Source organism: Asterias rubens, chromosome 11 (genome assembly GCF_902459465.1).
Source record: "Asterias rubens chromosome 11, eAstRub1.3, whole genome shotgun sequence".
NCBI classification, from domain to species: Eukaryota; Metazoa; Echinodermata; class Asteroidea; order Forcipulatida; family Asteriidae; genus Asterias; species Asterias rubens.
The window spans coordinates 5,761,380-5,788,402 of NC_047072.1; the positions used below are offsets into that span (position 1 = coordinate 5,761,380).

Below are 27,023 nucleotides of genomic sequence, written 5' to 3' on the forward strand. Positions count from 1 at the left end.
GCGCGCATGTTCTCCCGGTCCCGTTCCAGAAGTCGCTCTGCTGTTTACGCCACAAATGCCTTGAGAAAAGGCTAGCTTCAGCTGTACTGTGTACGTGTCGGTGCCTTGGTGTGAGCACATCGTCATCACAAGCACCACCCACCCACCACGCACACACCACATGTCCACACCCACCACCAACAACACGGGGACCGCATCAGAGAGCAGCTAGCATAAAGGGTAGGGATCGGGAAGGATCAACACAAATTTTTATTGATAATAAATAGTAAACACACAACCGCAAGTCCATGGAGCTGTTAAAAAGGGTTAATTGATTAGCTAGCTGGGCTAGAGACCTACTTTTACTGAATTTACGGTAGACGGACAGAGTTTACAAGAAGTAGAACTGAAAGTGACACCTGAAATTGAGTGGGAGCAACAGGTAACGTACATTTTTGGGGTTAATATTTTCTGGTGATGGCCATGGTATGGTGACAATACATACATACTGCACTGGGGATGTATACGATGTGCAAGGCGCATTGGTCAATGCATTTATCATGGAGGTGCATAATATATGCATGGATGGAGCTTGGAGGAATTGGTGGAGGTAGAAATATTCCTAAATACCAATAGTGTTGGTGCTTTGCAAATATTTCGTGGTAGTGTTCCACTGCAAACAATCTCTTATTTCATAAAAGAAATCGTCGGGTCTGTAACTTCCGGGTTTAATGTGTTTCTTTAACTTAAAAGAATTTCCAATATTGGACAAAAATGTGGGGGGGGGGGGGCTCTCAGAATGCTAGTGTAGTATGCAGCTCATGCATATTTAAATCTTACGTCAAACCTATTGCAGACAACACAGGATGCTGAGCGTACCTGGGGATGCGATGTATTAAACCATGGAGGTAGGATTATGACATCCGCCTTACGTCTCTCTTAATATTTAAATGCATGACGTCATAATTCTTACCCAAAATGAGGCTATTAAGCCTTTTTGAGGTATGGCGGATGTGATACGCACGTCACACGCGGCGACTGATGCCACGCTCACCATGAACGTTGGTGGTAAATAGGTTTGACCCGCGTCGCCTAAAAAAAGGCACACTTCACTGAATAACACACGTTCTATTTCTACGCACAAATTTACCCAAACCTCATATAGTGTTGTCACATAGCATTGTGTCCGCCATATCTCAAAAAGGCTATGGGCGCAAGTCCCCGATCACTTGCAGTGGCTGCGCCCATCGCCTAGTTTTGGGTTAGCATTGTGACGTACCTCATGCATAAATATTAAGAGAGGCGTATTGACCCATATATCGGGTCTTGTCTTTCTCGCGCATTAAGGTAATGAGTTGACCACGGGTTATTGTCTTTTGCGCGCATTATAGTGATGAGTTATTTGGCCCCACACTGATACTGCACACACAGCTCGGGCCAGGCGGGAAGGTAGCTTGGACAAGTAGCACGGCACAAATACAACAAAAATTAAACAATCATGAAAAAATGTTGTAGCCTAAATTCCTTCAAAGCCTTGATCAAGGCTGCCAAGGGACTGGTGCCCGCTTTATTAAAAAATAAATTAATTATTATTAAATTATTATTATCATTTTTTGCTAAGATGAAGTGAAGAATTTGTTTAAGCAGTATCTTCTGCTAAATATGTTGTTGTATAGTGGGCCCATAAACTGACTCTGGTCTTGTTAAAAACAGGAATGGTCTTGTGGATTCCCCCCCCCCCCCCAAAAAAAAAAAACCCAAAAGAGCCAGGGCTGTGTACAAAAATACATAACAAGTGGGCGGTGGTGTGTTGGCCTCTATACTGTTTGAAGCAAATTCTGAGCTGTACATGTAGGCTAGTCATGGGCGGTGGTGTGTTGGCCTCTATACTGTTTGAAGCAAATTCTGAGCTGTACATGTAGGCTAGTCATAGTGGAAGAAAAACCTTGGAAAATGTTAATCAAGAAGAAGAGAACAATGAAGGAGACAATACAGTGTGCACACACAACGCACCCGTGTGATTGTTCATTTCTTGCTCTTTAATGCCTCTGTTATGTGGTGTAGGCTACCCATCAAACAGGTGGAAAATAGAGCTATTTGAAACTTTGCAGTGTTGCACCACACCACAGACTCAAGGATCGATGTATTGGTGGGGATACAATATAGCTAGGTTTAGGTTTATAACTACCTTGGTGTAGTGTTCACGTGATCACACTGTAATACATGTAATGTTATACATTTATGCAAATGAGTTGGCCTCGTGTAAGAGTACATGGAAAGGGGTGGAAAACGGAGGAACGGAATAAAGACACATGTTGATGCACATAAGATTGAATTCGTCTATAGTATTGGTTTAATCCGTATGTCTAGTAAGACTCTACAATTGGCGACGAGGATAAACATCATAGCAACTTTTGGAAAAGTTTAAGTTGTTTTGAAACAGAGGAAAAGTGCGAAACACCGACGAAAATGGCGCAGAATATCCAGCTGAATGGAGTTGAGAAATTTGACCCTCATGGTGACCCCGCACAGTTGAGACAAATGTGGCGGCGATGGTTGCGTGGGTTTGAGTATTTTGCTGTTGGAAAGGGAGTCACAAATCAAGGACAGAAGAAAGCCCTTCTACTGCATTGTACCGGTCCTGACGTTCAGGATATTTTCTTTTCCCTGACGGAGGAGGAGGGAACAGACGAGTATGATAAAGCCGTGAAAACCTTGAACAAACATTTCGAAGTGAAAATCAACGTGCCGTACGAACGCTATGGTTTTCGCAACATGGAACAGGCGGCCGGGGAAACAGTTGATCAGTACATAGTGCGGCTCCGACAGAAGGCATTATTATGCGAGTTTGACAAGTCAGACGAGGAGATCAGGGACCAGGTGATTGCACAATGTAAGTCACATAAAATTCGTACCAAACTGTTAGAAAAGGGGCAATCATTAACACTTGACCGTTTGAGGATGATCGCAACAAATGTAGAATTGACTGAGAAACAGTCCAAGGATATGGAGGCGAAGAAACCAGACTATGGTCCACATGTAAATGCTGTAAGGCGACACAAGGCCTCTGACTACGAGCAAAGGAGAAAGAATGGTGAACATGGAGACGCCAGCAAGGGTTATAGAGGCGGCGCTGGGACAAGACAACATGCCAACGGTGATCAGTGTTTCCGTTGTGGACACAGAGGACATTATGCCCGTGATCAGGAGTGTCCAGCCCGAAATGCGGTGTGCAACAAATGCGGAAATCGCGGACATTATGGAGTTGCTTGCAAGACCCAGACGAGCAAAAACAGAAAAGACAATTACGAGCAAAAGGATGCCAAATGGAGAAATAACAAAGGACAAAAATGGAATGGAACCGAAGGAAATAAACCAAGAGGAAAAGTTCACACAGTGCAAGAAGACACTGAAACTGGTAGTGACACTGAATTTGCATTCCATGTAGGCATGGTGGGAAGTAATAAAGAGGAAAAGATCAAAGTAAGTTTGGGGCAGGGCATACCAGTAGATGTTATCATTGACAGTGGAGCTTCAGTAAATATCATTGACAAAAGTCTGTGGGAGGAATTGAAAGGTAAAAGAATTCAGTGTAAATCTGAAAGAAGTAATAAGAAGTTGTATGCATATGGATCAACAAATCCATTAAAGGTTCTTGGTAAATTTGTAACCAACATTAAAGTTGATGGTATGAGTCATGAAGACACTGAAGTAGAAGCAGATTTTTATGTCACAGAAAGTAAAGGGCCTGCACTTCTAGGTAAAGATACAAGTGTTGAACTGGGTGTGCTTAAGATTGGTGTAAACCTTGTGGCTGGAGAAGTGATAGATAGTTATCCAGAATGTTTTCAAGGGGTAGGAAAGTTGAAGGACCATAAGCTGAAGTTGCACATTGACAAAGAGGTTAGACCAGTGGCACAACACATGTACTGGGTACCATACACCTTAAGAGAGAAGGTCAGTGACAAACTAGATGAATTAGAGTCACTAAGTATAATAGAGAAAGTTAATCACCCAACTTCGTGGGTAAGCCCAGTGATTGTTGTACCCAAACCAAATGGCGATATTCGACTGTGTGTTGATATGCGACAAGCCAATAAGGCCATAATCAGAGAAAGGCATCCTATTCCTACTGTTGATGAGATTTTGTACAATATGAATGGTAGTGAAGTTTTCAGTAAGTTAGATATGAAGTATGGGTATCACCAGATAGAATTGGAAGAAGATTCACGAGAAATCACAACGTTTGTAACCCATAAAGGCCTGTATAGGTATACACGATTGATGTTTGGCATAAGTGCAGCACCAGAGAAGTACCAGCAAGTAATAGCTCAGGTACTACATGATTGTGAAGGAGTTCAAAACATATCAGATGATATTGTTGTTCATGGAAAAAACCAAGCAGAGCACGATGAAAGACTAGTGAAAGTCATGCAGAGACTGAAGGAAAAGAACTTGACCTTAAATAAGGAAAAGTGTCAGTTTGGTTTGACAAAGATTACGTTCATGGGTCATGTGTTATCCAAAAACGGAGTTGAGCCCACAGAGGGGAGAATCAAAGCCATGAAAGAGGCAAGACCCCCCAACAATGCAGCCGAAATCAAGAGTTTTCTGGGACTTGTGAATTTCTCAGCACGATACATTCCAAATTTGGCCACTGTGGCTGAACCATTGCGTAGGCTGACTAGAAAAAATGAGAAGTTCACATGGGGCAAAGAACAACAAAACAGTTTTGATGTGTTGAAGGATTGCCTAACTAAGACTGAGACATTAGGGTATTACCGTCTTGATGCTACACGTACACAACTTGTTACGGATGCAAGTAATGTTGGTTTAGGGGCTGTGTTACTTCAAGAATATGAAGGGGAAACTAGAGTCATTAGTTATGCCAGTAGGACATTAAGTGATGTGGAGACAAGGTACTCTACTACTGAGAAAGAAGCACTTGCCGTTGTGTGGGCATGTGAGAAATTTCAGATATATCTATATGGATTGAATTTCGAATTGATCACAGATCATAAACCACTAGAAGTGTTGTATGGGCCAAAGTCAAAACCAAATGCCAGAATTGAGAGATGGGTGTTAAGATTAATGCCATTCACATATACAATTCGATATGCACCTGGGCCACAAAACATTGCAGATGTGTTGTCAAGGTTGGTAAAAAGCAATGTAGCTGATAAACCAAACACACTAGCAAATAAAGCTGAGGAGTATGTTAAGTTTGTTGCAGAACAGGCAACACCCAAAGCTTTAACTACACGTGAAGTGGAAGAAGCATCAAAGGACGATGCAGAATTGATCAAAGTTAGAAAGTGTCTAGCGAAAGGTGATTTTGATAAATCCAGTGTTAATTATTTTCCAATCAGGAATGAGTTGAGTTCAATCGGTTACCTGGTGTTGAGAGGAACAAGATTAGTCATACCTAAGACGTTACGTACAAAATGTGTAGAATTAGCACATCGTGGTCATTTGGGCATAGTAGGCACAAAACAAAGGTTGAGAAGTAAAGTGTGGTGGCCAAACATGGATAAAGATGTTTTGAGATTAGTTCGATCATGTCATGGATGTCAACTAGTAAGTGCGATGCCCAACCCAGAACCATTGCATCCAACGCAAATGCCTACGGGTCCTTGGCAGGACTTGGTCATTGACCTACTGGGACCTCTCCCATCAAAACACTATGTGTTTGTTGTGGTAGACTATTACAGTAGATTTTATGAAGTAGAAATTATGAAAGATACTACAACAGCTAAGATTGTGAATGCACTGGAGAATATGTTCTCTCGTTATGGGCTACCAAGGTCAATTACCTCGGACAACGGCCCACAGTTCAGGTCAGAAGTGTTCAAGGAATACTTAAATGAAAATGGTATTAACCATAGATTAGTGACACCTCTGCACCCTGCAGCAAATGGTGAAGTTGAACGACAAAACAGATCGCTGATGAAGCGCATTAGAATAGCTCATGCTCAGTCACAGGACTGGAAAAGGGAAATCCGGTCATACATGTTTGCGTACAGAACAACTCCTCATAGCACTACAGGTGTGTCCCCAGCTGAGTTAATGTTTGGGCGAAAACTCAGAACAAAATTGCCACAAATAGAGGAGTTAGAGTACAGAAATGATGAGGAAGTTCAAGACAGAGATGCTCTGATGAAACACAAAAATAAGTTGTATGTAGATAACAAAAGAAGAGCAGAAGAAAGTGATCTGAAAAAGGGAGATGCTGTACTGGTGAAGCAAAGTCAACAAAACAAAATGAGTACACCATTTCATGCAGTGCCATACACATTAGTGGAGAAACAGGGTAACAGTTGCACTGTTGAATCTCCAGAGGGAGTGAAATACAAAAGAAATAGCACTCATGTAAAGAAATACCAGCAAACAGAGTCTGACACTAGTCAGGAGAGTATCGAAGATCCAATACAGAATGAGGATATTAGTGGAGACATTGTAGACCCACAAGTCTCCATCTCAAGTCCAATGCTAGGTTCACCAAGGGCAGTTCGTACAACGAGAAACTGTCTCCCTAAGCGTTTTGATGATTTTGTAATGGATGTTTAGATAAAACTTAAAGTATGTGTTATAAGCAGTAAGCACAGGATGTAAGGGTAAATATTGTTTACCAGAGGAGATACAAGATAAGTAACAAATGTTTTCTGGGATAGTTTTAAATATCTCACCAACATAAAATTTGCAATATCCCGGTCTAAGTCTAATATGATAAGTCATAGTATGGACTACTGTATTTTAAAAGAAACGCAATTGTTTTGTTAAATGGTTAACATTGTTTAAACTTGATGATGTTGTTAAAAGTTAAAGTTTGATACTGTGCGTTTACTTTCCAGTTTAACTAAGGGTTTGTTATTTTAAGAAAGGAGAGAATGTAGTGTTCACGTGATCACACTGTAATACATGTAATGTTATACATTTATGCAAATGAGTTGGCCTCGTGTAAGAGTACATGGAAAGGGGTGGAAAACGGAGGAACGGAATAAAGACACATGTTGATGCACATAAGATTGAATTCGTCTATAGTATTGGTTTAATCCGTATGTCTAGTAAGACTCTACACTTGGTACAATTTAAAGCATCAGCATTGGTTGCTATTGGTTACATCATGTAATTACAAAGTACATGCATGTACGTACCATAACAAAATAGCTTATTACATTACTTAGTACGCCCTCTCCATCTAAGGATGCACACAGGCACGTACAACTTACAAATTCCAATAAATAAATAAAAATATATAAGCAAATAGAATTATTTTACAATTTGAGCATATGATACAGCTGGAAAAGAAAAAACCCGCAACACATGCAGTGTTTTATATTGCACGCTTGCAAGGCCTATTGCTTAGAGTGCCCATTTTGTCTGTTTTTTGGGCTGATTCAACTCAAAATTTTAGATTTGGATGTTTAAGACTCAAGAAAGTTGCTAGCTACCATTATTATAATAATAATAATTATAATAATAATGATTATAATAATAATAATAATTACAGTACATGTATGTACCTCTTTCTCAAAAACTACGTTACTTCAGAGGGAGTCGTTCCCCACAATGTTTTATACTACCAACAGCTCTCCAATGCTATGTTACCAAGTCAGTTTTTAAGGTAATATTTGTTTTGAGTAATGACCAAACGTGTACCTTCTCTTTAAAACATATAATGAGTTAAGCAATATTTCTACCTGTGGCTGTAGGTTGTATCATCAAAATAAGGAATGCAACACAGCGAGTGGAAATCTGTCACTGGATCCAAAACCATTCCGCTGAATTTTTCATAATTTGCTGTATTCTGAAGAGGCAAAAATAACAAGAAAGTTAAACAAAGTACGACTCAAGGAAAATCAATTCAAGCTGAAACTGTTAAAAGTAAAGTCTTAAAATTTATTATGATAGATTAAAATCAGTTATTGAATTATATTGTGCTCTCTAGGACCAGCTGTTTGAGCGGGCTAGTAAAACAAAAATCAAATTAGGAGTTGACACAAGGAAAAGTTTGTGGAAAATGCAATTATACTGTTTTTGAAATGAACAACTTATCAACGAAACAAAAGGGAAACGTCACCGCAGGCTTTTTTAAACACACTTGTCATAAAACAAAATGACTGACATAAAACTTAAAACAGGCTGACCATTATTTCTTACAAACCACACAGTTTTACCTCACCGTTCGACAGCCAATGGTCATGAATACCAAACGTTCTCTAGTTCAAACACATCACCACATTCACCAATTAATAATATTAAGGATAGCCTTTATAACACTCGTTTTGAAAGCATTGATTTTCACGCAAAGCTTACCATTATCACCGTGTAGACTGCCGTTAATTCGGTCCAAAGCACCCTTCACTTTTGGGGACTGGTTGATCAATGTTACGTCTCTGCTTCTCTGTGTTTGATCAAAACACGACCAATGCCGTCTTTTTCTGCTTGTATTTTCTCACGTAATTAGAAATCTTACGAACCACTGAAGTAGGTGGCCATCTCAGCGTACCTTTGTCTTCAATTCCACCTTCACCATTATGCCATCTGAAGTGCAAAAAGGAAACAATTTGACGCAGAAAATTCAGTGGCATTCGTTTCCGTTGCGTAAGTTCTGCCATATTGTTATGTGCGTTGATCATCGGTAAAACTTGGCACCGCATCAATTCAGTGAATAATACGCACGGAGTCATAACAACAGCGTAAACAGACGACATTCTCATTACTGTTTCATTCATGCTGTATGTAGGCGCAATCCAACAGGCGTCGGCTATAGATTTGTTAAATCTTCAACTAATGTTTTGAACATGAAGTGAAGGTCAAAGTGGGGTCATGTCTGTGAAGCGTTCAAAGCTCTTTGCAAGACCTTTCCGATGATGTATTGATTGTAAGAATCCCTCATGTAGATCAAAAGTTATGATTTGTTTTAATAATAAACTTTGAATTAGTGTATCTTGTCAATTGATGACGTCTTCGTGACGTAACAACTTTTGTATCATCTACTGGTTATTGTCTACCTGTTTGCAAAGTTTCAACTTAATGCAAGCGTCGCATCTATGCTTTTTCTTGCAGACAATCGACTCGGAGAAGAATAGTAAAAACTAAAAAAAAAAAAAAAAAAAAAAAATTCAAAGAGTTGTTCGGGCTGTTGCCCGAACACCTAAAAAAAAAAAACGAACAAAATCAATGAGTTTAGTACAAAATTAATTCTACCTGTAGGCTGTATCGAGGAAATAAGGAATACAACACAGCGAGTGGAAATCTTTTACTGGATCCACGACCATTCCGGTGAATGTTTCAGAATTTGCTGTATTCTGAAGAAGCAAAAATAACAAGAAAATTAGACAAAGTTTGATTGAAGGAAAATCAATTCAACAAATGTGAAGGCTTATTATTTTGTTTATCAATTATTAATACTGTTGAATTTATATTGCACCCTCTTCAGGACCAGCGTGTTGAAAGGCGAGGGGGTAGTCATTGAAACGATTCAATGTAAGGAAATTGCACAAGTTACTGCTTTTGAAGTGATCAACTTAAAACCTACTTATGATGTATAAAGTTTGTAACATAGTTGTGCAATAAATAAACACGAGAAGGTCACCAACATATCCATTTTTGTGAAGTACGTAAAGCCCTTTCATATGATGTGTAGATTGTTAAAATAGCTTTTGTGGTTGAGGAAATCGGAACTTATGAATAATCACGACTGGAGAAGAGACTAACTAACCGGAAGGGAAACGTTTGTTAAAAACGCCTTGAAAATAGACTCTGTACGTAAAGCCCTTTCATATGATGTATAGATTGTCAAAATAGCTTTTGTGGTTGAGGACATAGGAACTTATGAATACTGCTGACTGGAGTAAGAGACTAACTAAACGAAAGGGAAATGTGTATTGAAAACGCCTTGAAAACAGACTATAAACGAAGCTGATATAATATTCCGAAAAAAAAAAAAATTGGCCAAGCGGGTCTCCCATCCAAGTACTGACCGGGCCCGATGATGCTTATCTTCACTGATCGGACGAGAACCGGTGTAATCAACGCAGTACGGTAATAGTCAAAACAAAAAATGTATTTTTGACGAAAATACACAAAAAATCTGATTTTAACCAGAAGACAAGGTAAAAATGGGGTCATGTGAGCTAGGCGTTTACAGAATTTTTAACGACCTTTCCGATTATGTATCGATTGTAAGAATCCATCTCGTGGATCAAAAATAATGATTGATGACGTCATCATGACGTAACTAACACATTATTCCACTCCTAATGCATATCTAACTATGTGCGAAGTTTCAAGTTCATATGAGTTTGGGAAGTGTGCTTTTGTTCGAGGACAAGGGACGAAGAGAAGAAGAAGATGAAGGAAAAAAAAAAAAAAAAATTAAATCTGGATTGTTTTATTTATTTGTTTGTACTAAAGTTTTGTTTGATCCGGCAGTTTATTTTAGCAAGACCACTCCTAATTGCTTGGGCCTTATACTTTAACCATTCTGTTTTCTTTGAATGTTTTGTATTGTAACATCCATGTCCGTGCATGGAGGTAGAAATAGATTAGTTTACGTAACATCCTTTCCTACTAGAGAAAGTTCAAAAGGGCTTATGTTATTCCAGAGATTTTTTTTCTTCAAAATATTTAACTCAGAATAACTTGGATGGTTGTTTTAACAAATAATCAAAACAGTTGATGATTATGCTAAGTTCAAGAAGTAATAGATATTGTAATACTGTCGTGAAATATCGTGGGTCCAAAACGCCCTTCTAGTTGGTAAGACACTGCTCTAGAATTGCAAGGGTCGTGGGTTTGAGTCCCACCTGAGTAACATGCCTGTGATATTTTTTTCACAGGACTCGGGAAAGTACTGAGTATACAGTGTATGGGTTAAAAAGAAAACAAAATCAATATTCTTTATCTCCGATGCAAATTTAACATCTCTTATACTTTTGTTACATTTAACAAAAATGGGTGACCTTGTAAATTCCAGGGCAATTCCTTGCTGGGAATTCTGGGAAATTTCCTTTTAGGAGTACAGGGGTGGATTTCACAAAGAGTTAAGACTAGTCTTATCTCGAGTTAGGGTTATTCGTCCTAACTAAGGAATAGCCATACGTTTTGTATATCTCTTAGGACTATGTAGTCCTAAGTAAGGATTAGTCCTAACTCTTTGTGAAATCGACCCCAAGACTCAAACTAACAGAAAAATACACAAGACTACACTGTGGCTTGTGTACATAGCTCAAACTGTTTTTACATGAGAAGAATCAATATGAGACGAACACTATCTACACAGCTAGCACTAAGACTAAGAGTTTGCATTAAACATTTTATCAAATTTTTCTTACTTCAATACTCAACAGATTTGAGGGATTTTGTATTTATAGGCATACCCTTAAAATATGACCATAAATTAAAGTTGTTGTATCATTAGTTTTTAAACACCAAGGGCTACTTAATTTAGAAATCGGATATCCCTATTAATAATTCATCTTGTCATTTTTTAGTAACGGTAGGAACATGTCAGGTGGGCGTTTTTTACCCAATTGGCGTTTTTAGTTACCCCAGTTTACCCTATCATTTTATTGTTGTCGGTCAAAAACACAAGACTGCTGTACTAATTGTATGTTTATAATAAGGGAATCAATGTGTGGTGAAGAGGTTTTTAACTAGTGGTTTAATCCCAACGAGGCCTGGGTCTCGATAATTTTACCGAGATGAAGTCGGTCAAAAACTAGATCAACACTTTTTGGTCAAAAAGTAAAATAAATGCAAAAATTATAATTGTTCAATGATTTCTTTCAATACAACACCCCCGAGCTATGAAATGGTAAGGCCCTCCGCCGCCCTCGGGTAAACAACTTCTTATAAGGGAATGCTGTGTGGCGTCGTTGTTTCAGCCGTTGCTCTCGACCAATAGGAATGAAGAAACTGTTTTATAATCACAGGTGCAAGCTCGCGTGTCACGCCCATGAATTTACACTTATTACTGGTCATAAACAAAGTTTTATACACACCCACGTGACGCGCTCTCCACCAATAGGAATAGCGAAACTGTCTGAGGTATTTATGAATGTAAGTTTTCTGGCCTGATGCTCAAATCACTGGCCTCAGGCCTGCGGTCCTTTGTCGAGCCCTGGGGTAAGAATGTCCACAAAAATGTTCAAAAGAATAACAGCTGAAAATGTTTCAGTTGGGCCTCGTTTCAGTCTTCATATATAATTTTGAAAGAACATCAGACATGCACTAGATCTACATTATAGCTCAATATAAAATAGATATTGAAGTGCTTTTTGAATTGGGCTACTATTGTAACAAATCATGCCATTCACAGAGATGCCAAGTAGTACGATTTTGTCGTATTTTGTACGATAAAAAAAGTAAAATACGATAATACGACCACCCATGGTGAAATACGATATTTTGAAAATTAATACTAACGTTTTTTCCTCTTTTTTTGACAACCAAACTTGCCTTTTCATCCACAAAATGTAAAATATTGTATTTACCGTTATTCAGGAAATGAAAACGAATTATTCAACCTTCAAATTTGAGTGCTTGTCGTTTATTTTGACTAACTGGAGCCGAAAGTCCAGCCGTGAAACTATAACAATGAATAATACACACATGCGTCCGTGCTTCATGCTGTGTGCAGTATTTGCCAAGTAGACTTGATTCAAGTCCTGCGAGGTCACTGTCCAATGTTGGTTGGTGGATGCAGCGTTAGGCAATGGAAAAAGGGCTTTGCACAGGACTTGATTAGGACTTGAGTCAAGTCTACTTGCCAAGGGTGGTTTCCAGACACGCTGATTGCATCATTACGGTTGAGATAACATGATACCAGTTATACATTTGACTGTCGCGTACCCAGTCTTGTCACGGTTAAGTACAATGAAAAAGTGAATCGCCAGACAAAGACCATTCCCTGTGTAGTGTGTGTTTGTTACGGCGTGTCTAGCTCGATGTTTGCACGAGTGAGAGTTTAGCGTGGGCAGGATCTTAATGAGTTTGTTTTGTGCGGGATGGATTTTTGGCGTTGATATTGGCGTAAGTCTTTTTCTTTTTTTTATGTAATTGCCGTTTTCAAAAAATACTATTTTTGTCTTGAAAATACTATTTTTTGTTCTTTGGAGTACTATTTTTTGGAGACAGAGGTTGGCATCTCTGCATTCAGTAAAAGTCCAGGCTCTGTATTGGGTTGTTCAGAAAGTATTACAGTCGGTTTAACTCATGGTTCAACCCGATTGAGTTCAACTCTGTGTGTCTGAATGGTTCTAAAGTTAGACCGAATCGGGTTCAATCCATAAAAGATAGAGCTACATGTAGGGGGATGGCTCTTATAAATGTGTACATGTGAAGTCACTGCAGGGCACATCACAGAGCTGCTTTTATTGTAATGTCAGCTATTTAATGTAGGCCTACATGACAACAAAAACCATCCCAACCAGGGCCCAATTTCATAGAGCTGCTTAGCGAAACAAAAATATGCTTACCAGAATAAGGTTACCAGCCAAACTACTATTATGACTGGCCCTGCTCATCATTTCTGCTTAGCAGAAAATTGCTAAGCAATACTTTCTGCTTAAGCGACTTTATGAAGTTGGGCCCAGCGGCTGTTTGAACTAAGCATGATTATCTAAATTTGAATAATTCACTGAAACAAGCTAAAGGCAACATTCATGATGTGATGGTGGAAACACAACACCCAAGGAACCGTTCCACGGTTGTTTTAGAGCATGATCAGTCAACTGATGAAGTTGAGTTCCATCTGCTTGGTATATTATTGGTGTGTATCCTCCTTCCCTTCTCACAGGTACAATGAGGGTTTCTACACTGTCAGCACTAGTGGGGTTGACTGTTGGGTTCTGCCTTGGCTTCAGTGTCTCCATCCTAATGGGTGGACATACGGGTGGCGACCTCTTTCAACCCAGTTCTCATCGCGCCGTCGACATCTTCAATGCTGCTGCAGACAGAGTCGAAACTATCTTAAGAAGATCTCCGACGGAACAGGGAGCTGTTGTTTTAAAACACGAGCCAAAGTAAGTGATTCCAGTACGTATGTACACTAATCCACCAATCAGATACTTGAACTGGAGGTTGATATAAAAACCTAGATAACCTACTCCCAGTTTTTATAATGCACACTGCGTATTTTGCAAAAATTACATTCTAAACTTTGTGCGCGTGCATGCTTTTCGTCGCGAAATAACATTCTGAAATTTTAAACTTTGCACATTGCCTTCGGCCTCGTTGGATATGGGACGCAGAAACGCTACATTTTTCCATATTCTACTCGCGCTTGTGTGATAGCTTATAATAAACAAAGAGTGTTAATAGTAATATCGAAGTCTCTGTATAGCGCACTTATCTACCAAACCAGGTCACATGCTCAAGGCGCTTAGTATTAACACTTTTATTGTTCTCTTGTAACTTCGATGACCAATTGAGTCAAAATTTTCACTTTGTTATTTTATTGGATAGTCAAAGTGAAAGCACTGGCCAGTTTTTAACAATTATCAAAGGTGTCCAGAATGGAACCGTCGATTGTTTGAATCCCGTTAAATGTAGATACACAATAAAACTAACATCTGAAAGATCTCATTTCAAAGGTGTTTTTGAGATATTGCTAAAAATCAAGAGCCACAAAATACTTTAAAGCCATTATACACTTTCGGTAAACAGTATTGTCCAAGTCCCACACTTCGTGTATCACAACTTATATATAAAATAACAAACCTGTCAAAATTTAGGCTCAATCGGTCATCGGAGTCGGGAGAAAATAATGGGAAAACCCACTCTTGTTTCCGCACGTTTCGCCGTGTAGCGTGACACAAAACACCTGTTGATGATAACTTAGTCTACTGTTAAAGGCACTGGACACTATTGGTAATTACTCAAAATAATTGTCAGCATAAAAACTTGGAGGAGAGCTAATGATAGTATAAAACATTGTGAGAAATATCTGCCTCTGAAGTAACGCAGTTTTTGAGAAAGAGGTAAATTTCCACGAATTTGATTTCAAGACCTCAAAATCTAATTCTGAGGTCTCAAAACCAAGCATCTGAAAGCACACAACTTCGTGTGACAAGGGCATATTTTTCTTTCATAGTTATCTCGCAACTTCAACGACCAATTGAGCTCAAATTTTCACAGGTTTGTTATTTTATGCATAATATTGAGATACACCAAGTGAGGAGACTGGTCTTGGACAATAAGGGAATCAATGTGTGGTGAAGAGGTTTTCAACTAGTGGTTTAGACAAAGAGGCCTGGTTCTTGATTATTTTACCGAGACGAAGTCAAGGTAAATTATCAAGAACCAGGCCTCGGCGGGTTTAAACCACTAGTTGAAAACCGATTCAACACACTTTGATTCCCGTTCATAAATATCTTTTCGGTCAAAAAACATCAACCTTTTTGGTCAACAAGTAAAATAAATGCAAAAATTATAATTGTTTAATGATTTCTTTCAACACAACACAATGAAATGGTAAGGCCCTCCGCCGCCCTCGGGTAAACAACTCCTTATAAGGGAATGCTGTGCACGTCGCGCGTATCGCGTGATTTGGCACAACTGTCCCAGCCGTTGCTCTCGACCAATAGGAATGAAAAAACTGTCTTATAAGGACAGGTGCAAGTTCGCGTGTCACGCCCATGTTTCAACACTTTTTACTGGTCATAAACAAAGGTTTATACACACCCACGTGACGTGCTCTCCACCAATAGGAATAGCGAAACTGTCTGAGGTATAAAGAATTACCAATAGTGTCCAGTGTCTTGGGAGATAGTAAATTTGCAATGAGGTTACAGAATATTTATCATCCTTTAAATCGTTTTGGCATTCGCTGCTAAAATATAGGATTATAGCGTTTTATTATGCATCTGAAAGCCCTCAAAGTAATGTAAGATTAATGGCTGAATAAATAATAATAATAATAATAATAACTAGGTTTTTTTCCCCATTATTTTGGCAAATTTTATGACTACTTGAGCACAAATTTTCACAGGTTTGTTATGTTAAATGCATGTTTAGATACACCAAGTGAGAATACTGGTCTTTGACAATTACCAATTCTGTCCAACAGCCGGTTTTAGGAATCGCTAGGATTAATCCTATCTCGAGTAACATATGACGAGTAACTTGGGATTAATCTTAAGGTTTACATGTTACAGTGAAGGCTGGGACTCGTCCTAAGTCCTTAGATTAATCCTTAGTTATGAAGATTTTTGTGAAATCGACAGCAGTGCCTTCAAAATGTGGAAGCTGGCAATCAATAATTTCCATACATGCTGATGAGTGTTCACTGACCCATATAGCTTCAATTATTGTCAGGTGGTGATAATCCCTTCCAGGGTAGAACCATACATGTTTATATGTAGATATAGAATATAGTTTCTAGATTGGCCGCGCGTACATACGCGGGTTATGGCATGGGACCGCCATTGGCCTATCTCTCATGTTCATCTTCCACCAGCATGTTGTGACTTTTTAGCGCGTCCACAGTGGTGTAAGGCATATCTCCCATGTCCATTTTCTGTGTGTTAATACCACCAGCACGTGACTTTTCAGTCGTCCATGAAGAACCAAGAATGGTTGTGTACGGCTTATGGCGCATTTGTACGCGCGGCCGATCTAGGTATTTCATATATGGGTGGAACATCATTTTAATGAGAGATTCCCTAAAATCACAAGACCTGTGATACTAATAATGTGACGCAAATTAAACCAGGAACTCTGGGGCGAACCCCTTCTCTTTTCAATTTAAGTGCACTAGGTTATTTTATAAGCCGTGTTCGCACTGGATTAATATTTTTTGTAACTGAACCATGACGCTGGGTGTAACATTCCCAACAGGTTAACTTTCTACCCATGCGACGTGGATAAGTTACCTGTCAGGAAAGCTACCCGGGCTGTTCACACTGGACTTGAAATGGGTAAGTTACCCATTGGTTCGGTTAGTTTGCCCAATTTAAGTCTAGTGCGAACGCGGCTTTAGACAACACACATGATAGTTTTATGACCCTTTTTCTTTTAAGCAATTACTGTTTATAAAATTTGTAGTTGGAGTGGTGAAGGAGAATTTTGACTTACATACTGTGTACATGTAGTGCAAAGTAGGCTAGTTTTTTTAATGTCCAATTGAACTCAAAGCGATTTTTTTCCACAACAATTTGTTCAGTTTCCCATGGTTTATATGTTTAAATAACATGATATTTGAGATAAAAATGTTGCATCCCCTTAAGGTGTTCCCCTTACTGCTGCTTTCAAGGTTGTATCATAATTTGGATGTGACACACGGCTGATGGTATGGCTTCTGACTGGCACCGCCGAACATAGACATTGACAACATTGGGTTTGTATAGATCAGTTGATAGAGCGCCGGCACGTTACATCATAAGTCGTTTTCGTTAAAACAGAACTTGTTGGTGCAAATCCCGCACTAGTCAATTCTGTCCTTTTTCAAATTCTAACATGTGTTTGTTATTCTGTTCTTATACATGAACCTAGTCTTGAGGTAGAAAAAGCTGATGAATCCAACGCTAAAAAGCCGAGAAAAATCCTCTTAGATTGCGGAGCAAACGTGGCCTCAACCGTTCTGCTGTTTCGGGAGACGTATCCCGACGGAGCGGACTACATCATCCACTCGTTTGAAATTGACGACCGACTGGCCCCGTACTTTAGTCCCTATGAAAAACACCACCTTCACTGCCCTGTTGGTGTCGCTGGAAAAGACGGTACTTATACTATACAATATAATCTCAATCAGTTTTAAAGGCACTTTACACGTTTGGTAATTACCTCAAAATATATATTAGCATAAAACCTTTACTTGGTGACGAGCAATGGAGAGCTGTTGATCATATAAAACATTGTGAGAAATGACTCCCTCTGAAGTAGCATGTATTTTGAGAAAGAGGTAATTTCTGGACAGAAGTCTTTTATTCCTATCTGAAAGCACACTATTTTGTACAACCAGGGGATTTTTCTTTCATCATTTTCTTGCAATTGAGTCCAAATTTCCATAGGCTTGTTATTTTATGCATGTTGAGATACACCAAGTGAGAATACTGGTCTTTGACAATTACCAACCATGTTCATTGCCTTTAAAGGAACATTACAGAATCTACTTGACGAAAACTCGTCTAAGATCACAGGTTTACATAAAACCTATACGGTCTAATGATGATGATAGTAGAAAACATCCCTTGAAATATATCTGTCTGAAATGTCATATTTGATGAGAAATATATAAAACTAATTTCTCGTTGGAATTTATCGTTCAGTGAGAATTTTTTATTGATTTTATTTAAAAAAAAAGATATCATGCAAAAAGTGTAATCGGTTTTTCACTATTTTCTCGTGACCCAGATGGTCATACAACCTCAAACTTCTACAGGTTTGTCAGCTTATATAGATGGTCGATTACACAAATAGATTACACTGCCAGCTGGTCGATTACACAAATAGATTACACTGCCAGCAACTGTTTTGTTAGAAAAAACTGATTCTGTAATGTTCCTTTAAATGGCACAACCAAGATTATTGTGATGTATCAGTATATACTTCAAAATACTTTTTTCTATTTTTTTCTACAGGTAACATGACGGCCTTTTCGGAGATGGTTTGGGGTCCTAATAAGGGCAAGAACAACGGAGCTGACATGCAATGGGGAGGGGGGTCACTATTTGTCGGCAAATCGGAATTGAAAGATGAAAAAACAGGTGAGTATTAATCTTTGTTCAATTTGCATCGGGGATAAAGAATATTCATTTTGGTTTGACCCATATAAATACGTACAAAATATGTTAACAGTAGAATAAAGCAAGACAGTTCCCTAAGAACAACTCTACCTGGCAAGTAGATACACACATGGTGTTACCGCAAACCAAATATACATTGATACCTCACCATGCAATGCCTCAAATCCTATATATGTTAACAATGTTATAACATCCAGAACACAAAGCCCACAACATTTTTAATATCATCACTTCAAAGCCTTGGGTGTCAAGTACAAATCAGTCTATAAACTTATTGGAAAGAATATCTCGCATAGAATTACTAGCACCAAGATCAAGAAATGACACAGAAAAGTGTAATACGACTAACCATGGAATTTCCCCAAGGGTTAGAAAGCTCAGCTATAGATAGACTGTGCCCCTGTTTTTATCCGCAAGGATAAAGACAGGTACCTGCTGGCAGATCCAGTGATTCCATTGGATACAATTATATTGGATAAACGTGCATCCATTGTGCCCAAACAGTACACTGCTGTCACGTCCGCAATAGAATTTGACTGCATATCTCTATGTGAAATTAATGAGGTCGAAGGTTAAAACACACAGAAGTTTTTGATGCCGGTCTCTGGCGTTATTCACAAGCCTTGAAGTGTGACAACAGTTGTTCTGGCTCATCTATAGACCTGCTACGGGAAAATGAGTCAGGTGTTGACAATTTCAAGAATTGAGTTGTTTGCATGGCTGGAAAGAACACACCAGCAGCAGTAATTTGGTATAAGTCTAAGCTTTGGGGTGTGTCGCGTTGCTGAGTTACTCCCGTTTTAAATTAGCAACTACATCATTTTTTCTGAAAAACGAATCACAAGTAAATTGATGTTTTAAAACACCATTGCGCACGAGAGGATACCAATAAGACATAAGTATGATCACAAAATTAATGTTTTCATAGCTTTATAGCCTAAAGGTAAGTGTTCTCAAGGTTAACCATGCAAATACAGATCTTAAAAAGTAAAAAAAAAAAGAAAAAAGTTTTTGTTGTTTTACTGTCCATTTTTATGCATTGGACGACTACTGACTCATTTCCACGTAGCAGTTCACGTATGGTTGGCAGGCCTGCCAGATGTTGGGACACATCAATAAATGAAATGGTGAAGCGTGTCATGTTGAAACATGTGCACGGCAAACTAATCAACATTTACACAGGATTGCTGGCACACAATAATTGATTTTATATTCGTGATTTAATCAACCAGTAATACCTCACTGTGTCTTTTTAAAGCAACAAAAGAACTAAAATAAAATAAAGATGTTTAAATCTGGTTTGGTCCAAAAAAAAACTGTAAAAATTTTTGAGTGGCCGTGTAAGAGCTTGTCGCCACCCTTTTAATCCGGTGTGGCGGTTTCAGTCTTCCGCCGTGTTCAGTTTTCCGGGTGACGTAGCCGGACATTTCACCACATTGTTGGAACGGTTTAAGCTTTCCGGCGTGTTCAGTTTTCCGGGTGACGTAGCCAGACAAAAATACAGCCGCGAGTACCCTGGCGAGTACTGTAGGTCTCTCAGTGACCCCAAATTGTTTATTACGATTCTTTTCTGTTTAGTCACATTCTCTTGCCCCATCTTTACACGTATTCATGCGTACAACTGTAAGCAGGTCACACTGCTTGTGCCACACCAAATTCTCTCATACGATCCACGCGTTCGCCGCTCATTGTACTCGTGGGCGCCGCCATGACTACAGCTACCGGAGAGTACCACGGATGACTCAATACAGCACTAAAAATTGACTACTTTTGCTTGCTGTGCGCAGGCATCGCATGGCGTAATGTTACCGTATTTGGTCATTCGGAAAACTGAACACGGCGGAAAGTTGAAACCGCCACACCGGTACATGCCTTAGTTTATTATTGTATAAATGTTTTTTTTAATCGGAATAAAAAACAAACAAAAAGGTTGACAAAGAACAAACTCTACCTTGCAATATAATACACATGGTGTTACCTCAAACTGTTTTGACACCTTACCGTGTAACCTCAAATCATATATTATAAATACTCTATTTTACTGTATTTACTATTGGGCTTTGTTAATTTAAAGACGGTGGACACTATTGGTAATTGTCAAAGACCAGTCGTCTCACTTGCTGTATCTAAACATACGCATGAAATTACAAACCTGTGAAAATTTGAGCTCAATCGGTCAACGAACTTGCGAGATAACAATGAAAGAAGAAAACACCCTTTTCACACGAAGTTGTGTGCTTTCTGATGCTTGATTTCGAGACCTCAAATTCTAAATCTGAGGTCTCGAAATCAAATTCGTGGAAAACTACTTCGTTCTCGAAAACTACTCCACTTCAGAGGGAGCTGTTTCTCATAATGTTTTATACTATCAACCTCTCCCCATTGCTTGTCACCAAGTAAGGTTTCATGCTAATAATTATTTTGAGTAATTACCAATAGTGTCCACTGCCTTCAACAGGAGGAGGGCGGAAACTTTCCTATCGGAAGACCATCCCGGTCATCGACCTCTCTAAGTGGATCATGGAAACCTTTACCATGGAAGACTACATCATCTTCAAATTGGACGTTGAGGGCGCCGAGTACGAAATCCTGCGAAAGATGATCAGCGACAAAGCCTTTCAATATATTGACAAGTAATTCTTTTAACTCTTTTTTTTGTGTGTGACTCATTTCAACTGTTTTTGCATTGTCAGTTTTTTGATAATATTTATTACTCTAAGGTCGTTTTAGATGAATTGGACAGAGTTCAAAATTTACAAAATAGTGCAGCTCGATTAATGTTCCACACCCTTGAGAGAAAAAATTACTCCATCACTTAGGGAACTTCATTGGCTACTGATTAAGGAACGAATCAATTTTAAAATTCCTTCTTGTTTTTAAATGCTTGAACAAAACTGCTCCTCGATTTATTTCCACTTAACTGTCACATTACACTCCTCCCTGAGTTCTTCGGTCCACACTTGACATCACTCGCTTGAATGTTCCCAGAGCAAACAAAGTTCTAGGTCAAAAAACTTTCAGTGTAGCTGGGCCAATGATTTGGAACAATGACCTAACTGTCATTAGGGAATCTGTTACTCTATCTGCATTTCTTAACTCCTAAAGACTCACCTCGTTTTCTAGTGCGCTATGATCTTGATGGAATACAGGTAGTGCCTTATAAATGTTATTATGTTTTCCATGAAAGTCCTGTAAAAAAATCAACCAAGATCTGGCCACTGGTGTAAATCGCAACAAAAAGCTGCACAAAAAGACAGGCTCGCTAAAAGTATAGAATTGGTTTGATTAAAATGGGTAAATAAGCAGATCCATGAAACTCGGTCCTGCTTGAATGCTTACTCCCAATGGAAAACAGATTGCATTGACTGAACGTGTCTTTCCCGATTGTGTGTACAGATTCTATGGGGAGTATCACGACTGGCAACCGACAGGCTGGGCTCAGAAAGACAAGGATCAGATTCGAACGGACGTCAAAACAGCCGGCTTTTCATTGGTGACCTGGGTTGGTGAGAGACGGACGTATAGCGACATTACCACCATGAATCCAGTCAATGTAAGAATTAATGTCTGTAGTTAGTTCCTTGTGCGGGAATTGGTTTCAAATGTAGATTTGAAATGAAATGGGCACAACAAATGAGATAGTCAGCAGGGCAGCCATGTTTTTAATTATAGTAATATAATAATAACCCTAATGGGTTTATATTTAGAGCTATACACACCTGAAGGGCGCCTTAAATTGCTTCCAGCATTATTACCCCTGGTCACTGATAATGGGCGTTCAATTAATTCCTTAAACCATCTCAGCTCCCTGGTAAGTATGCAACCTGTGCAACAAATATGCGCTACTAAGCCAAATTAATCACAAGAACCATCTCTGCTCTCACAGGTACCCAATTACTCCTAGTTGGAGAGAAGCTTCTGGTTAAATGTCTTGCTCAAGGATACAAGTGTCATGACCGGGACTCGAACCAAAACCACGGGGATAACCATGGGGATAACCCCGGGGATAACCCCGGGGATAACCCCGGGGATAACCCCGGGGATAACCTTGGGGAAACCCTAGGTCTAACCCTGGGGCTAACCCTGGGGCTAACCCTGGGGCTAACCCTGGGGCTAACCCTGGGGAAACCCTAGGTCTAACCCTGGGGCTAACCCTGGGGCTAACCCTGGGGCTAACCCTGGGGCTAACCCTGGGGCTAACCCTGGGGCTAACTCTGGGGCTAACCCTGGGGAAACCCTAGGTCTAACCCTGGGGCTAACCCTGGGGCTAACCCTGGGGCTAACCCTGGGGCTAACCCTGGGGCTAACCCTGGGGCTAACCCTGGGGAAACCCTAGGTCTAACCCTGGGGCTAACCCTAGGTCTAACCCTGGGGCTAACCCTGGAGAGAACCCTGGGGTTTAACTTGGGGGAACTTTCTAGACGTTTTGTGTACCGCCCTCAATATATGTTGAATCACATTTGGTGGCAGCGGTGGGATCCATTCAACCAAGTTGTAATTTGGCAGACCTCTACTAGATACCTTTCATATGGCTGGCACTGCCAAATCACTTTTTCATTTGAACTTTTACTTACTAAAATCCCATCTGGAATGTTGATTTTTCTGACACAGGTACCTCAAGATACGCCAGGCGTAGATGGTGCAATCTACTCCAACTGTGAAAAGGGCTCAATATCTCTAGTAGTAGCTGTTGGTATGAACTATAAACGCGCAAACCGTGTAGTGGCCACACTAGCAGCCTACAGGATACCGCTGCCCGTCACGCTGTTCGTCTACGGAGATTTCGCGCAGACATTTCCTGAGATGGTTAAGTCTTGGGCCAAGCACTTTACTATCGGGATACGGGAGGACGGACACAATCCTCCTGGTCACATCGACCTCATGCCCGGTAACTGGATCCGTATGGCGCTGATTAGTGCTTCACGACGTCTCGAGGAATTGGGGTTGAAGGCGTCTTATTACCTACCAACCGTTGAGGGCAGTGTTAGTAAGGCGATCAGCAACGAAGCGAAGGGGAGAGGACTGCGGATTGTTAAACCAGCTGTCGAATTTCCGGCTGCAAAAGGTAAGTTTTAACGATTCTAAGATTAAGAAATATTGTTGATTTTCGGAAAAATTGCTGGTGAAGTATGAACAGTGTTAAAATTACCAATATTTCTCAAACTATGGCTAATTTACCACTTCAAAACAACGGGATTGTCATCAGGAGCTGGGTTGAAGCTACACCAATTTTAGTGGTGGGCAATAAATCCAACTTTTTCAAAGCCGCCAAGGGTGAGCAGATCAACAAAATTATTCATTTTTAATTTATATGGTGCCCTTATTGCTAAAGAAGTGCAAGCTTTAGGCATGATTTCAGGTTTTCAAACTGTTTGTGTTATGGAGGCCATGCAATTAGTTGAATGACTTTTTGACTTTGTTCTTTCTCTGTGACATTTGAGGCTGTGTCTCAGATCAATGCATGCTCTGGGAGAAATCTGTGCTGGGCAGGTTTCAATGTATGTCGCTCAGAGTGCTGTGCAAAATATTGCGAGTCCTAGGAAGGCCCGCCCAGCACCGCCCACCACTACAACACTGGTCAGGAGCTTGCACTGTATCGTTTGAAACCATAAAATTTCAGAAAATTTGTTGCCCCCCAATTTTTATTTATTTTTATTTAAAGGCAGTGGACACTATTGGTAATTACTAAAAATATTTATTTGCATAAAACCTTACTGGTAACAAGTAATGGGGAAAGGTTGGTATAAAACATTGTGAAAAACGGCTCCCTCTGAAAGGGAGTACTTTTCGAGAAAGAAATAATTTTCCACGAATTTGATTCCGAGACCTTAGATTTAGAATTTGAGGTCTCAAAATCAAGCAACTGAATGCACACAACTTCGTGTGACAAGGGTGTTTTTGCTTTCATTATTATCTCGCAACTTCGATGAAGGATTGAGCCAACATTTTTACAGGTTTGTTATTTTATGCATAATGTTGAGATACAGCAAGTGAGAAGACTGGTCTTTGACAATTACCAATAGTGTCCAGTGTCTTAAAAATATATGAAATTGTCATTATGATTGTTTGTGTTAAATTAGTTTTACTCATATACACCGATGTGTGTTAGCACTGTAACTCAACAGCTTCAACTGTAACTCAATGAGCCCTGTGAACAAGATCAGAGGCATATTACTCGGGTGGGATTCGAACACATTACCATTGCAATTCTAAAGCAGTGTCTTACCAACTAGACTACCAAGAATGCCAGGTAGCTAAAGGCAGTTCAAGTTTTATATTTGAGCAGCGGGTACTGCAAATGATGCAGGGCGAACACAAAATTATCAATGTTTCTCAAACTATGGCTAATTTACCGCGTCTGAACAAATGACTTGTCATCAGGAGTTTGTACTGTATCATTTGAAGCCATCAAATTTCAGAAAATTGTTCAACCCAATATAAACGTTAAATTTTGTTTTAATGTTATATAAATATTGTTTGTGTTCATGTGTTTGCGTACAGGCTCATCAGCGCAGCTAACTGTGGACAACTATTACAGGTTCCGCGATGTGGAGCGTGTGCCCAAAGCACTTCGTCTCATCCACGAGGCTCTTGTCAAGAATAATGGTGGAATACTCAGTCTTGATACGGATCTACCTGATACCTACATGAACTCTGTCTTTATGATGGACTACCTTGTTGAGACCTCAGGGTTCAAGATGGTACCTATCAATGAGTGTGTTGCAAAATCATACTAGACAAGAAAAGTTTTTTTTTTATGTAAGTGTCAGTGCTGTTTTTGATATGTGCACTGTCTTTAAATCAAGATAAGGTACAACAGTGGTGAGGTTTTTCAAACAACAGCCACTGGTGTACTTACAGCTTCTGTGAGTCAATCTGTGGTTGAACCTCACCACTGCTAAAGATGAGCAGGGCACCGGTGGCAAAAACTTCAACTTTATGGAATGTTGGCTGGTAACCTATTTCTGCTAAGCAGGATAGTTCTGTGCTTAGCAAGATTGTGTGCTGACCGGCTTCATGAAATCGTGCCCTGTAAGACTCATTGTGATGCGATCAAGCAAACTATTTCTTATTTTTTTGATACAGTTGAAAAGAGCATATTTTATGTTTTTAGGCTGTCAAAGTCCCAATTTGATACCTTCGTTGGTTAAAAAGTTGTGAAATTATAAACACTGAGAGATAAGAAAGAATGACACTGAGGAAAAGGAGTATAAAACTGAGTTGTTTACGAAACAAACCAAGGCACATTTTTTTTCATTGCCAATTTGTACCACTTGTTGATGTTTAGCATTATAAAATAAGATGTATTTTGTCATTTGTTTCTTCATAATGATAATTCTGACAAACGACTCAGTTAGTTTGATCGCATCACATACCTCTGTGAAAAGTTTACTTTCTTTTTTAAAGCTCTTGTCACATTTTTACAAGATTAATTTGTTAAAGTACTTTTGTTTTAATAGCTTTAGACACAGTTTGCATTATTGTTGGATCGATTGTTGCTGATGATTGTAATTTTCACGTTTGTAGAGGGAAGGGCTAGTTTAGAGATTGTAAAGGAAAGGGTAGGGTGGGGGTTGGGAAAAATCTTTGACTTGCTCTATGTTTTACTTCTATCTGGTCCCACTTTCTTGTTTACCATTTCATTTATTTACTTTTAAAAGATGTAGACTAACTATTCTGCACTTCTGGACCAATAGTGTCTGTATAATAATTGCACAACCATTTATATTTTAAAAGATTTTAAAACAACAACCTTTAAAGCCATTGGACCCTTTCGGTAAACAGTATTGTCCAAGACCCACACTTCGTGTATCACAACTTATATATGAAATAACAGACCTGTGAAAATTTAGGCTCAATCGGTCATCGGAGTCGGGAGAAAACCCACTCCAGTTTTCGTGCGTTTCGCCATGTCATGACATGTGTTTAAAATAAATCCGTAATTCTCGCTATCGAGAATTGATATTGTTTTACTGTTTCCTCAAAAAGTAAAGCATTTCATGGAATAATATTTCAAGAGAAGTCTTTCACTACTACCTTCTGTAAACCCTGTAAGTTATTTGTAAATCTGTGAACTTTTATTTTTTTTCTGTACCGAAAGGGTCCAATGGCTTTAAAGCCATTGGACCCTTTGTAAGTACTGTTTACCGAGAGGGCTTTTAAAAAAAGTGCCTTTAAAAAAAGACCATTAAAAATAAAGTGCCTTTAAAAACTTCTGACCTGTTATTAAAGAGGGATTCCAAGGTCAAATTCAGTTTGATGATTTATTCTTTTTCCAGTAGACAGAATGCA

The 27,023-nt window shown here is 39.3% G+C and overlaps 2 protein-coding genes across 3 annotated transcripts; both read left to right on the forward strand.

The window, feature by feature from the left end:
* The first annotated feature begins 152 nt into the window (after positions 1 to 152).
* LOC117296814 lies at positions 153 to 26,526 on the forward strand. 2 transcript variants are annotated; one of them, XM_033779879.1, is made up of 8 exons: positions 153 to 421; positions 13,784 to 14,009; positions 17,479 to 17,705; positions 18,567 to 18,692; positions 21,190 to 21,364; positions 22,128 to 22,284; positions 23,343 to 23,796; positions 25,233 to 26,526. In XM_033779879.1, the coding sequence occupies exons 2-8, from the start codon at positions 13,789 to 13,791 to the stop codon at positions 25,466 to 25,468; spliced, it is 1,596 nt and encodes a 531-aa protein (XP_033635770.1). In that variant the 5' UTR covers positions 153 to 421; positions 13,784 to 13,788; the 3' UTR covers positions 25,469 to 26,526. The 2 variants fall into 2 exon arrangements, with proteins under 2 accessions (XP_033635770.1, XP_033635771.1); XM_033779880.1 differs by lacking the exon at positions 153 to 421 and adding an exon at positions 12,919 to 13,017.
* On the forward strand, positions 2,449 to 6,546 carry LOC117296651 (uncharacterized protein K02A2.6-like). Its single transcript, XM_033779677.1, has one exon. The coding sequence runs from the start codon at positions 2,449 to 2,451 to the stop codon at positions 6,544 to 6,546; it is 4,098 nt and encodes a 1,365-aa protein (XP_033635568.1).
* Positions 26,527 to 27,023: the final 497 nt, after the last annotated feature.